At 40.5% G+C, this 13,081-nt stretch overlaps 1 protein-coding gene across 1 annotated transcript in view; it reads left to right on the forward strand.

The window, feature by feature from the left end:
- The window catches only part of TNK2 (tyrosine kinase non receptor 2), a 555,703-nt gene that overhangs the window by 402,121 nt on the left and 140,501 nt on the right, over window positions 1-13,081 (forward strand). The window contains exons 4-5 of the mRNA XM_053710269.1: window positions 8,227-8,404; window positions 11,227-11,297. Coding sequence (XP_053566244.1) covers window positions 8,227-8,404; window positions 11,227-11,297 — 249 coding nt within the window. The remainder of the gene's footprint in view (window positions 1-8,226; window positions 8,405-11,226; window positions 11,298-13,081) is intronic.

A 13,081-nucleotide genomic window follows, 5' to 3' on the forward strand; every position in this document is an offset into this window, starting at 1 on the left:
TGGTACACAGACAGTAGGTAAAGAGGTTGGGGCAAAAAGGGGGGCAGCATTATAAGAGGCTGGGAGTCAGTACTGCATGCCCAGAGGAGAGAGAGAGAGAGAGGGAGAGAGGGAGAGAGAGAGAGAGAGAGAGAGAGAGAGAGAGGGAGAGAGAGAGAGAGGGAGAGAGAGAGGGAGAGAGAGAGGGAGAGAGAGAGGGAGAGAGAGAGGGAGAGAGAGAGGGAGGGAGAGAGGGAGGGAGAGAGAGAGGGAGAGAGAGAGGGAGAGAGAGAGAGAGGGAGAGGGAGAGAGAGGGGGAGAGAGGGAGAGAGAGAGGGGGGCAGAGAGGGGGAGAGAGACAGACAGAGAGAGAGAGACAGAGAGAGAGAGAGAGAGAGAATTTAAATTAAATATAACACAACACGGCCCGTGTGAACGGGCTTTAGGACTAGTATATATATATAAAATCACCTCTACTGTATGTGTATATATATATATATATATATATATATATATAGTATTAAAATACCATCAGATATATGTAGAAATATGTTTTTATGAATAAATATAACATTCTGCTATGTGAAAAAACATTGGAATGTGAAATATTCATATTTTCATGTTGGGTTAGCGCAGTTGAGAATATGGAATTGTGTTTACGCTTGAGTAGGGTGTTTTCTTCCACGTTTTTTGCTACATTGACTTCTATGAGAGAATACGTTAACACAATCGCGATATTTAGCACACGAGCGGGAGCGTTAAATACCTTTTCACTTGTAATCTGGCCCCAAATTGTTTAAAAAAAACACCTACTACTTCTGTATATTTTGAAAATGCCAGTTTCTGTAACAACAATGACACATAATTCAAACGTGTTGCTTGTGAAATATTCTTAAATGGTCTGTTCTGTATTACATAAAATTTGTCAGACCAAAAATGTATTTGTGTTGATGCACAATGTATAGATAATTGGCACTACATCAGGGCTATTACCTTTCATTCAGTGATTCTGAGCGCTCGTGTAATAGGCTGGTGAACAGAAAACAACATTTGCATTTTATCGTGACACCTGCTTTGTTAAAGAACATTAACATTCTTCCAGATTATTGTACGTTTCAGCATATGTCCCAAGTCACATTTGAAGACTATATACAATTAGTAACAAAACATAAATAAAGAAAAATCAGCACAAAAATAAAATGGGATATGTAAAGGCTGGCTAGCCCTACCCCTTGATGTGCAGTAATGTTTGCATTTTTGCGTGTTCACACTACCCCAGTGCTGCAGTTCTCATGATGTGTGCTCACTCTACCCCTGCTGCAGTTCTCATGATGTGTGTTCACACTACCCCTGCTGCAGTTCTCATGAAGTGTGCTCACACTACCCCTGCTACACTTCTCATGATGTGTGCTCACAATACCCCTGCTGCACTTCTCATGATGTGTGCTCACTCTACCCCTGCTGCAGTTCTCATGATGTGTGTTCACACTACCCCTGCTGCACTTCTCATGATGTGTGCTCACGCTACCCCTGCTGCACCTCTCATGATGTGTGCTCACACTACCCCTGCTGCACTTCTCATGATGTGTGCTCACACTACCCCTGCTGCAGTTCTCATGATGTGTGTTCAGACTACCCCTGCTGCAGTTCTCATGATGTGTGTCCACACTACCCCTGCTGCACTTCTCATGATGTGTGCTCACACTACCCCTGCTACACTTCTCATGATGTGTTCTCTCACTACCCCTGCTGCACTTCTCATAATATGTGCCCACACTACCCCTGCTGCACTTCTCATAATATGTGCTCACACTACCCCTGCTGCACTTCTCATAATGTGTGCTCACACTACCCCTGCTGTACTTCTCATGATGTGTGCTCACACTACTCCTGCTGCAGTTCCTATGATGCATGATCAGTTGGTCACACTACCCCTGCTGCAGTTTTCATAATGTGTGCTCACACTACCCCTGCTGCAGTTCTTATGATGCATGATCAGTTGGTCACACTACCCCTGCTGCACTTCTCATGATGTGTGCTCACACTACCCCTGCTGCACTTCTCATGATGTGTGCTCACACTACCCCTGCTGCACTTCTTATGATGTGTGCTCGCACTACCCCTGCTGCACTTCTTATGATGTGTGCTAGCACTACATCTGCTGCACTTCTCATGATGTGTGCTCACACTACCCCTGCTGCACTTCTCATGAAGTGTGCTCACACTACCCCTGCTGCACTTCTCATGATGTGTGCTCACACTACCCCTGCTACACTTCTCATGATGTATGCTCACACTACCCCTGCTGCACTTCTTATGATGTATGCTCACACTACCCCTTCTACACTTCTCATGATGTGTGCTCACACTACCCCTGCTGCACTTCTCATGATGTGTGCTCACACTACCCCTGCTGCACTTCTCATGATGTGTGCTCACACTACCCCTACTGCACTTCTCATGATGTGTGCTCACACTACCCCTGCTGCAGTTCTCATGATGTGTGTTCACACTACCCCTGCTGCAGTTCGCATGATGTGTGTCCACACTACCCCTGCTGCAGTTCTCATGATGTGTGCTCACACTAACCCTGCTACACTTCTCATGATGTGTTCTCTCTACCCCTGCTGCACTTCTCATAATGTGTGCCCACACTACCCCTGCTGCACTTCTCATAATATGTGCTCACACTACCCCTGCTGCACTTCTCATAATGTGTGCTCACACTACCCCTGCTGTACTTCTCATGATGTGTGCTCACACTACTCCTGCTGCAGTTCCTATGATGCATGATCAGTTGGTCACACTACCCCTGCTGCAGTTTTCATAATGTGTGCTCACACTACCCCTGCTGCAGTTCTTATGATGTGTGCTCACACTACCCCTGCTGCAGTTCTCATGATGTATGATCAGTTGGTCACACTACCCCTGCTGCACTTCTCATGATGTGTGCTCACACTACCCCTGCTGCACTTCTCATGATGTGTGCTCACACTACCCCTGCTGCACTTCTTATGATGTGTGCTCACACTACCCCTGCTGCACTTCTTATGATGTGTGCTAGCACTACATCTGCTGCACTTCTCATGATGTGTGCTCACACTACCCCTGCTGCACTTCTCATGATGTGTGCTCACACTACCCCTGCTACACTTCTCATGATGTGTGCTCACACTACCCCTGCTGCACTTCTCATGATGTGTGCTCACACTACCCCTGCTGCACTTCTCATGATGTGTGCTCATACTACCCCTGCTGCACTTCTCATGATGTGTGCTCACACTACCCCTGCTGCACTTCTTATGATGTGTACTCGCACTACCTCTGCTGCACTTCTCATGATGTGTGCTCACACTACCTCTGCTGTACTTCTTATGATGTGTGCTTGCACTACCTCTGCTGCACTTCTCATGATGTATGCTCACACTACCCCTGCTGCACTTCTTATGATGTGTGCTCACACTACCCCTGCTGACTTCTCAGATTATTGTACATTTCAGCATATGTCCCAAGCCACATTTGAAGATTATATACAATTAGTAACAAAAATAAAATGGGATATGTAGCCCTACCCCTTGATGTGTTGTAATGTTTGCATATTTGCATGTTCACACTACCCCAGTGCTACAGTTCTTATGAGGCATGATAAGACTACCCCTGCTACACTTCTCATGATCTGTGCTCACACTTTTCCTGCTTCAGTTCTCATAATGTTTGCTCACACTACCCCTGTACAGTTCTGATGATGTGTGCTCAAACTACCCCTGCTGCACATCTCATGATGTGTGCTCACACTACCCCTGATACACTTCTGATGTTGTGTGTTCACACTATCCCTGCTACACTTCTCATGATGTATACTCACACTATCCCTGCTGCAGTTCTCATGATGTGTTCTTACACTACCCATGCTGCAGTTCTCATGATGTGTGCTTACACTACCCCTGCTGCAGTTCTCAGGATGTGTGCTCACACTACCCCTGCTGCAGTTCTCAGGATGTTTGCTCACACTACCCCTGCTGCAGTTCTCAGGATGTGTGCTCACACTACCCCTGCTGCAGTTCTCCGGATGTGTGCTCACACTACCCCTGCTGCAGTTCTCAGGATGTGTGCTCACACTACCCCTGCTGCACTTATCATGATGTATGCTCACACTACCCCTGCTGCACTTCTCAGGATGTGTGCTCACACTACCCCTGCTGCAGTTCTTATGATGGATGATCAGTTGGTCACACTACCCCTGCTGCACTTCTCATGATGTGTGCTCACACTACCCCTGCTGGCTGCTGCACTTCTCATGATGTGTGCTCACACTACCCCTGCTGCACTTCTTATGATGTGTGCTCGCACTACCCCTGCTGCACTTCTTATTATGTGTGCTCGCACTACATCTGCTGCACTTCTCATGATGTGTGCTCACACTACACCTGCTGCACTTCTCATGATGTGTGCTCACACTACCCCTGCTTCACTTCTCATGATGTGTGCTCACACTCACACTACCCCTGCTGCACTTCTCATGATGTGTGCTCACACTACCCCTGCTGCACTTCTCATGATGTATGCTCACACTACCCCTGATGCACTTCTCATGATGTGTGCTCACACTACCCCTGCTGCACTTCTCATGATGTGTGCTCAGACTACCCCTGCTGCACTTCTCATGATGTGTGCTCACACTACCCCTGCTGCACTTCTCATGATGTGTGCTCACACTACCTCTGCTGCACTTCTTATGATGTGTGCTCGCACTACCTCTGCTGCACTTCTCATGATGTTTGCTCACACTACCCCTGCTGCACTTCTTATGATGTGTGCTCACACTACCCCTGCTGCACTTCTCAGGATGTATGCTCACATTACCCCTGCTGCACTTCTCAGGATGTGTGCTCACACTACCCCTGCTGCACTTATCATGATGTATGCTCACACTACCCCTGCTGCACTTCTCAGGATGTGTGCTCACATTATCCTTGCTGCACTTCTCAGGATGTGTGCTCACATTACCCTTGCTGCACTTCTCAGGATGTGTGCTCACACTACTCCTGCTGCGCTTATCAGGATGTGTGCTCACACTACCCCTGCTGCAGTTCTCATGATGTATGCTCACACTACCACTGCTGCACTTTTCATGATGTGTGCTCACACTACCTCTGCTGTAGTTCTCATGATGTATGCTCACACTACCCCTGCTGCACTTCTTATGATGTATGCTCACACTACCCCTGCTGCAGTTCTCATGATGTATGCTCACACTACCACTGCTGCACTTCTCATGATGTATGCTCACACTACCACTGCTGCACTTCTCATGATGTGTGCTCATACTACCCCTGCTGTAGTTCTCATGATGTATGCTCACACTACCCCTGCTGCACTTCTTATGATGTATGCTCACACTACCCCTGCTGGACTTCTCATGATGTGTGCTCACACTACCCCTGCTGCGCTTCTCATGATGTGTGCTCACACTACCACTGCTGCACTTCTCATGATGTGTGCTCACACTACCACTGCTGCACTTCTCATGATGTATGCTCACACTACCACTGCTGCACTTCTCATGATGTGTGCTCATACTACCCCTGCTGTAGTTCTCATGATGTATGCTCACACTACCCCTGCTGCACTTCTTATGATGTATGCTCACACTACCCCTGCTGGACTTCTCATGATGTGTGCTCACACTACCCCTGCTGCAGTTCTCATGGATGCGTGTTCAGGTATTGAGTAATTTAGTAATAATGTAATGGGATATTTTTTTATGACAAACAGGTGATTATAAAAATCAGATTCTGTTGCAGCTATACAGTTAAGCTCTCGCATTTTGGATTATATAATTAAATAGTCTTTTGGAAGATTTTTTTTGTTTACTAAGAAATGGTGATTACAAGTGATATTTTTTGTATCAACAAACAAATGTAGGGCAGAGTTAGAAATAGGGCAGGTTTTCACATTTGGGTGTGGTGCCAGCTATGCCTGCTCAGGGGCCCCTAATTTACCTCTCCCTTCTTTGTGGATAGAACCAGAATTTCTCATTATGCCTTTTAACAAAGCAGAACATTCTTGTTCACATCAGTCTCACATACTGTGATTACAATCTTTGTTAAAACCATAATTTTATTAAAGGGACAGTTTACACCAGAATTGTTATTGTTTTAAAAGATAGATAACCCCTTTATTACCCATTCCCTAGTTTTCCATAACCAACACAGTTATAAAAATACAATTTTTACCTCTGTGATTATCTTATATCTAAGCCTCTGCAAACTGCCCCCTTATTTCAGTTCTTTTGACAGACATGTATTTTAGCCAATCAGTGTTGGCTCATTGGAACTCCACGTGCGTGAGCACAGTGTTATCTATATCACACACATGAACTAACACTCTCTAGTGGTTAAAAACTGTCAAAATGCCCTGTGAGAAGAGGCGGCCTTCAAGGGCTTATAAATTAGCATATGAACCTCCTAGGTTTAGCTGTCAACTAAGAATACCAAGAGAACAAAGCAAAATTGTTGATAAAAGTAAATTGAAAATTGTTTAAAATTACATGCCCTATCTGAATCATGAAAGTTTATTTTGGATTAGTCTGTCCCTTTAATCATGATTTTTTTTTGTAACCAAGAGTCTTATCACAAACTTCCACAAGATGATTATAGTGTTTTTTTTTAAGATTATGTGTGTGGGGAGCTAATATAGTGATGCATGCTCTAATTTGTTAGAGCAAGTAATTTTATCACTAGCGACTTTGCACAAAGGGGTTAAACGAATAGTTAAATTGTCTTGGTACTCAGCTGAGTCATGCAAGTAGCTTTGCTGATTGGATCAGCATCAGTGACAGTTTCTGCTCAGGACCAGCAGTTCTCTGTGGCTCCTGAGCAGTACTTAAACTATGTGTTTAAACCTTTTGTGCTGGTAAACAGATAGTGTTGCTTTGTCACTAGTGATAAAATGACATACATATTTTGTGCATATTATTTTATTACTATAATGGCTCTTTAACATAGTAATGTTCTGAATGGAATGAAGGGACATTCTGAAGAAAAAAATGTCATGCTCTTATTTGTTATAGCACACAAAGGGTTAAACAAATGTGAAGTCTGGTTTTGGTGCTGCAAGCATTGCAGCTTCCAGACAGAACATGGCTTGTGATAGAAGGCTACATATGATCGCTGCTTCTGATTGGTTGGGATGCTTGGTACTCCTTGCTGTCTTTATCCAGGTTCAATAATACAAAAATAACATGTTTTTATGGTTTTGCCTTAGAATGGCCCTTTAATGCATGAGATCCAAAACTTGTTAGATTTCATAGCAAACTCTTTTTTCTTCTAAATGTTTACTTATAAGACCTACTATTTTATGAGGAAATAAACACAGTTAATATATCGAAAGGCTCTTTATAAAGTAAATAATATATCATTATCCATTAAAAAATACATCTTTTCACTGTTTTTGTTGACATGGTTTTGTAGTCCTTCATTTACTAACTTCTTCAGTACTTATGGAAACCCACTGAACTACTCATTAGTGTGCTGGCAGTATGAATCCTCACTCTATTTCCACTTGCCAAGAGAAAATGGAAAGAGGGCTGTTTGCAATAAGCACTTGCTTTCAGTACTGTGCTGCTTTCTATGTTGTTTATTTATATTCCAAACACAGAAGAAACGGTCCCAGACTTTTTTTTTATAATCATCTGAATCTGATTTAGGTAAAAGTACATGATTGTTTTTCATGAATTTATCCCTTAAACAATGAATTAGTTTAAGTATAAACATGCTATTATTTAAGAAATCTGCTGGTCCCATTAGTGTGATAGTTTTTCTAAATGGAGTTTTTTATTATCTGAACTATAAGTTTCATTGTGACTGATTCAGTTCTCTAGCAACCATTGCTTCCAACACAAAATAAATGGAAGTAGAGAGAGAGTGTGAAAATTAACACAGGTTGAAGGATTCTCCAGGATGTAACACGTTTGTTCCAGAAGAGACAGATCAGTATTTAGAAAACTCAGGACAACCTCTTATTTTTACTGAGCAGCACTAAACAATTTGCAGTGTCTTCCTTAGCAACTGTTTGTATTTCCTTTTTGATTTTGCAGATCTTACGTTTTAATGTAATCTGAGAATGGATGAATTTGACTGATCAGTAGCTGAATTTACAGAGGCAATAAATAAATAAATGGAAGCCTAATATAACCTCTTCCTCTTGTGCTCGCTAAGTTTTATCTTTTTTCTCTCTCCTATGCAGAAGTTGGGCAGTAGCATGCAGCCAGATGAAGGCTCAGAGTGGCTTCTGGAGCTCCTGAGCGAGGTGCAGCTGCAGCAATATTTTCTGCGCATCCGTGATGACCTCAATATCACGCGGCTCTCTCACTTTGACTATGTCAAGAATGAAGACCTGGAGAAGATCGGAATGGGCCGGCCAGGTAAGTGGTTTGCTTTTTCTATGTATTCTTCCTTTTATGTGGATTAATAAAAATGAGATTGACAAATCCAAGGAACCATTCCTCCTAAACTTTACTTCAGCCTCATAGATTCTAAATATTCCCTGGCTTATAAAAAAATGTGTGACTTAAAATTCAACTATTGTACTCGTCTCAGGCTAGAAAGAAGATGCAACAGACTAGAAATTAATAAGTATTTTTCTTATTTCAAATTCTGTGCATAATGTGAATCCATTTATATTCTACACTGTAATGAAGTTTTACATAGCAAGTGACTGGAGCCACTAAAACAGTGGCTACTAACTTTTTTGCATTAAAGGGACACTCAGGTCAAATTACATTTTCATGATTCAGATACAGCATGTAATTTTAAACAACTTTCCAATTTATTTCCTTTAAAAAAAATGTGCACAGTCTTTTATATTTACACTTTTCAAGTCACCAGCTCCTACTGAGCATGTGCAAGGATTCACAGCCTATACGTATATGCATTTGTGATTGGCTGATTGCTATCACATTGTACAGGGGGAGTGGAAATAGACATAACTTTAAAATTTGTTAGAAAAAAATCTACTACTCATTTGAAATTCAGAGTAAATGCTATTGTACTGTCTTGTTATCTTGCATTTGTTGATTAGGCAAATCTACTGTGTTTACTGGTCCTTTAATTAACATCTCTCTCTCGCTCTGGTTGCTTATTTGATATATTTAAAAATCTACTTTTTGGTCATGCTGGTTATATTTTTAGTTATGTAAATTTAAGCATTCTATATGCGTGTGTGTGTGTATATACTAAATATATATATACAGCTGTGCTCATAAATTTACATACCCTGGCTGAAGCCATTTATTATCAATCAACTATGTTTACTCTTTTTAAATAACAATGACAACAGAAACTACCCAAATGACCCTGATCAAAAGTTTACAGACCCTGGTGATTTTGGCCTCATAACATGCATACAAGTTGACACAAAGGGGTTTGAATGGCTATTAAAGGTAACCATCCTCACCTGTGATCTGTTTTCTTGTAATTAGTGTGCGTGTATAAAAGGTCAATGAGTTTCTGGACTCCTGACAGACCCTTACATCTTTCATCCAGTGCTGCACTGACGATTCTGGATTCTGAGTCATGGGGGAAAGCAAAATAATTGTCAAAGGATCTGTGGGAAAAGGTAGTTGAACAGGAATATAAAACAGGAAAGGGATATAAAAAGATATCCAAGGAACTGAGAATGTTAATCAGCAGTGTTCAAACTCTAATAAAGAAGTGGAAAATGAGGGGTTCTGTTGAAACCAAACAACGGTCAGGTAGACCAACTAAAGTTTCAGCCACAACTGCCAGGAATATTGTTTGGGATGCAAAGACAAACCCACAAATAACTTCAGGTGAAATATAGGACATGTGTTGTGGCTGTTTCAAGATGCAAATAAGGAGACACTTGAAGAAAGATGGGCTGCATGGTCGAGTCGCCAGAAGAAAGCCATTACTACGCAAATGCCACAAAGTATCCTACTCTCAATACGCCAAACAGCACAGAGACAAGCCTCAAACCTTCTGGCACAAAGTCATTTGGAGTGATGAGACCAAAATTGTGCTTTTTGGCCACAACCATAAACGCTACATTTGGAGAGGAGTCAACAAGGCCTATGGTGAAAGGTACACCATTCCTACTGTGAAACACGGAGGTGGATCGCTGATGTTTTGGGGATGTGTGAGATGCAAATGCACAGGAAATTTGGTCAGAATTGATGGCAAGATAAATGCAGTATGTTATCAAACAGAAGCCTCATTTTCCACTTCTTGATTAGAGTTTGAACACTTTTGTCTCAATTCCTTGGATATCTTTTTATATCCCTTTCCTGTTTTATACAGTTCAACTACCTTTTTCCCACAGATTCTTTGACAATTCTTTCGCTTTCCCCATGACTCAGAATCCAGAATCGTCAGTGCAGCACTGGATGAAAGATGCAAGGGTCTGTCAGGAGTCCAGAAACTCATTGACCTTTTTCTACACACACACCAGGCCAAAATCACCAGGGTATGTAAACTTTTGATCAGGGTCATTTGGGTAGTTTCTGTTGTCATTATGATTTAAAAAGAGTAAACATAGTTGATTGATAATTAATGGCTTCAGCCAAACACTAATCATGAGTGAAAGTTTTTGTTTTATCATTCATATTCTCTGAAAAATGGCCAAAAAAATCATGCATTCTGCCAGGGTATGTAAACTTATGAGCACAAATATATATATATATATATATATATATATATATATACATACATACACACACACACACACGGGTGGGAAAATATCACTAAGGTTTACTAGTCAGGGGTTAAAAGCTACTTGCCCAGAGGGAAAAAGTTACTAGTCCACGATAGGAACAAGGCAAATTAATTTGTAAGTCGTCTAGGACTAGTGGACCACTGTAAATTTCATGATATATCTATATATATATATATATATAAAACACTTTTTTGGTAAAATTAGAGCATTCTAGATATTCATTAATCTTTTTAATACTTTACGCTCTGTCACTAGGAATTGTCACTATTGGTTTTGTGTGACATATTTTTCTTGCCCTTTTACTGAGAAGTGGACTAGTTATGTTTGTTTTCAGTCTTCATTTGCTCTTAGAATAATTTAATACTCAGACATAGAAATAAAACATACTTTGAATATGGAAGGCCACTGCAGTTGTACATATAATGGTGCTACTTTAGTGAGTCTGACTTAGAAGTGGTAAGACTTTAACATTTCCATTGGCTTATCAGTATTGATTTCACTTTTCTGTTTTAGGCCAGAGACGGCTTTGGGAGGCAGTAAAGAGGAGAAAGGCTATGTGCAAGCGCAAGTCTTGGATGAGTAAGGTGAGATGAGCTCCTCACCAACATACCCGTCCTCAAGGAGCTGGCAATTAAACCACTCCATTTCACATCTCGTATGTTTTATTTTTTAATTTCAGATTTAAACATTGGAATGTAAAATATATACAGTAAATACACACTATACCACTTTATTAAATATGAATATTGCATAAATATGATCTTAAATGTTTTTATCTTTTTGACTGCAAAGAGCTCCAATGCGCACACACACACACACACACATATATATATGTATATATATATATACATATATGTCGGTAAGTACATATATACACATATAAATACATATGTACACACATATATACCTGTGTGTGTATGTATATATATATATATATATATATATATATACACACATACACATAGATACATACATACATATCCATCTTTAGACAAGTATGTGTATGTATCTCAATGTTAAAGCCCTTTGCCTGCCTTTTTTTCCCCCAACACCTGAGATCTCATATCTTTGAGCCCTTATAACTTTTTTTGTGCAATATTTTTTTGAATATTTTTTTATCATATAGAGTTATTAATTTATTATGAGTGTAACTGTACTTTGTAACATATTTTTGATGTGTTTTGTGATATATTTTTTCCGCAAAACAGTTAACCATGGCTCTAAAGATGCGGTTATCATTCTAGCATAAATTGCGATTGCGCTCAAGCAATCACGTTTACTTTCAACTTGTAATACGAGCGGTAAACTCGACGCGCACAAACACCTGTGACAATACCCTTTTCGCTTGCACGTAACTGTTAGTTGTCCACTTATAATCTTACTCATAGTAAGTTATAATATATTACATTACTAATGTCAATTTTGAAATGGACCTGGAACCTAACTCATTTACTTCCCCTTGACTTACGTTTTATAGCTGGTTTCATTTTACATTGATTATTTTTTACACCTGTTCCTTCAGGAACAGAATCCTAGCGTAAACTGAAGGCTACTTGTATATACATGTTGTAAGTGTATTGTAATGCTAGTACACCAGTCACTGAAATGTTTGTGCTTTGTGTATAGCAGTTTTAGCACAGATAAAGAGTACTGTATACTCTTAAAGGGAAACAACCCAAATTTTTTCTTTCATGATTCAGATAAAGCATGACATTTTAAGCAACTTTCAAATTTACTCCTATTATCAATTTTTCTTCGTTTTCTTGCTATCTTTATTTAAAAAGCAGGAATGCGAATTAGAAAGTTGCTTAAAATTGCATGCTCTATTTGAATCATGAAAGAAAAATATGTGGGTTCATTGTACCTTTAAGTATTGGAAGCTTCCTTATTCATCAGCAAGCTATGCAGATTACATTAATGGTTAAATGAGTTGAAAATGAGGTGTTGATGGTCCACTGGGGTGCTCCACCTTGGCACTCCAAAGGTTTTGGAACTACATTTCCCATGTTGCTCAGCCAGCATTTCCCCTAATGTTCAGACAATTTAAGCTGGCTTAGCATTATGGTAAATATAGTTCCAAAACCTCGGGAGTGCCAAGGTTGAGCCCCTTTTTGGATCTTCAGTAATTACATATCTAATATCAGACATGTGGTTGTTTTGGAATATACTTTATAAAATAATACATTGCAATAAATATATTGGACTCTATATGGTTGCACCTACCATGCTATTTATGGATATCTGATGAATACAGGTGTGCTGGTCCTACCTTTGTGCTATTACTGTGTGAATATCCCTGCAGGACTGCAGCACCCACCCATTGACACACTGCTGTGTGGTTAAAGACTTTATTACATGTGAAAGAGAC

Source organism: Bombina bombina, chromosome 4 (assembly GCF_027579735.1).
Source record: "Bombina bombina isolate aBomBom1 chromosome 4, aBomBom1.pri, whole genome shotgun sequence".
Classification (NCBI taxonomy): domain Eukaryota; kingdom Metazoa; phylum Chordata; class Amphibia; order Anura; family Bombinatoridae; genus Bombina; species Bombina bombina.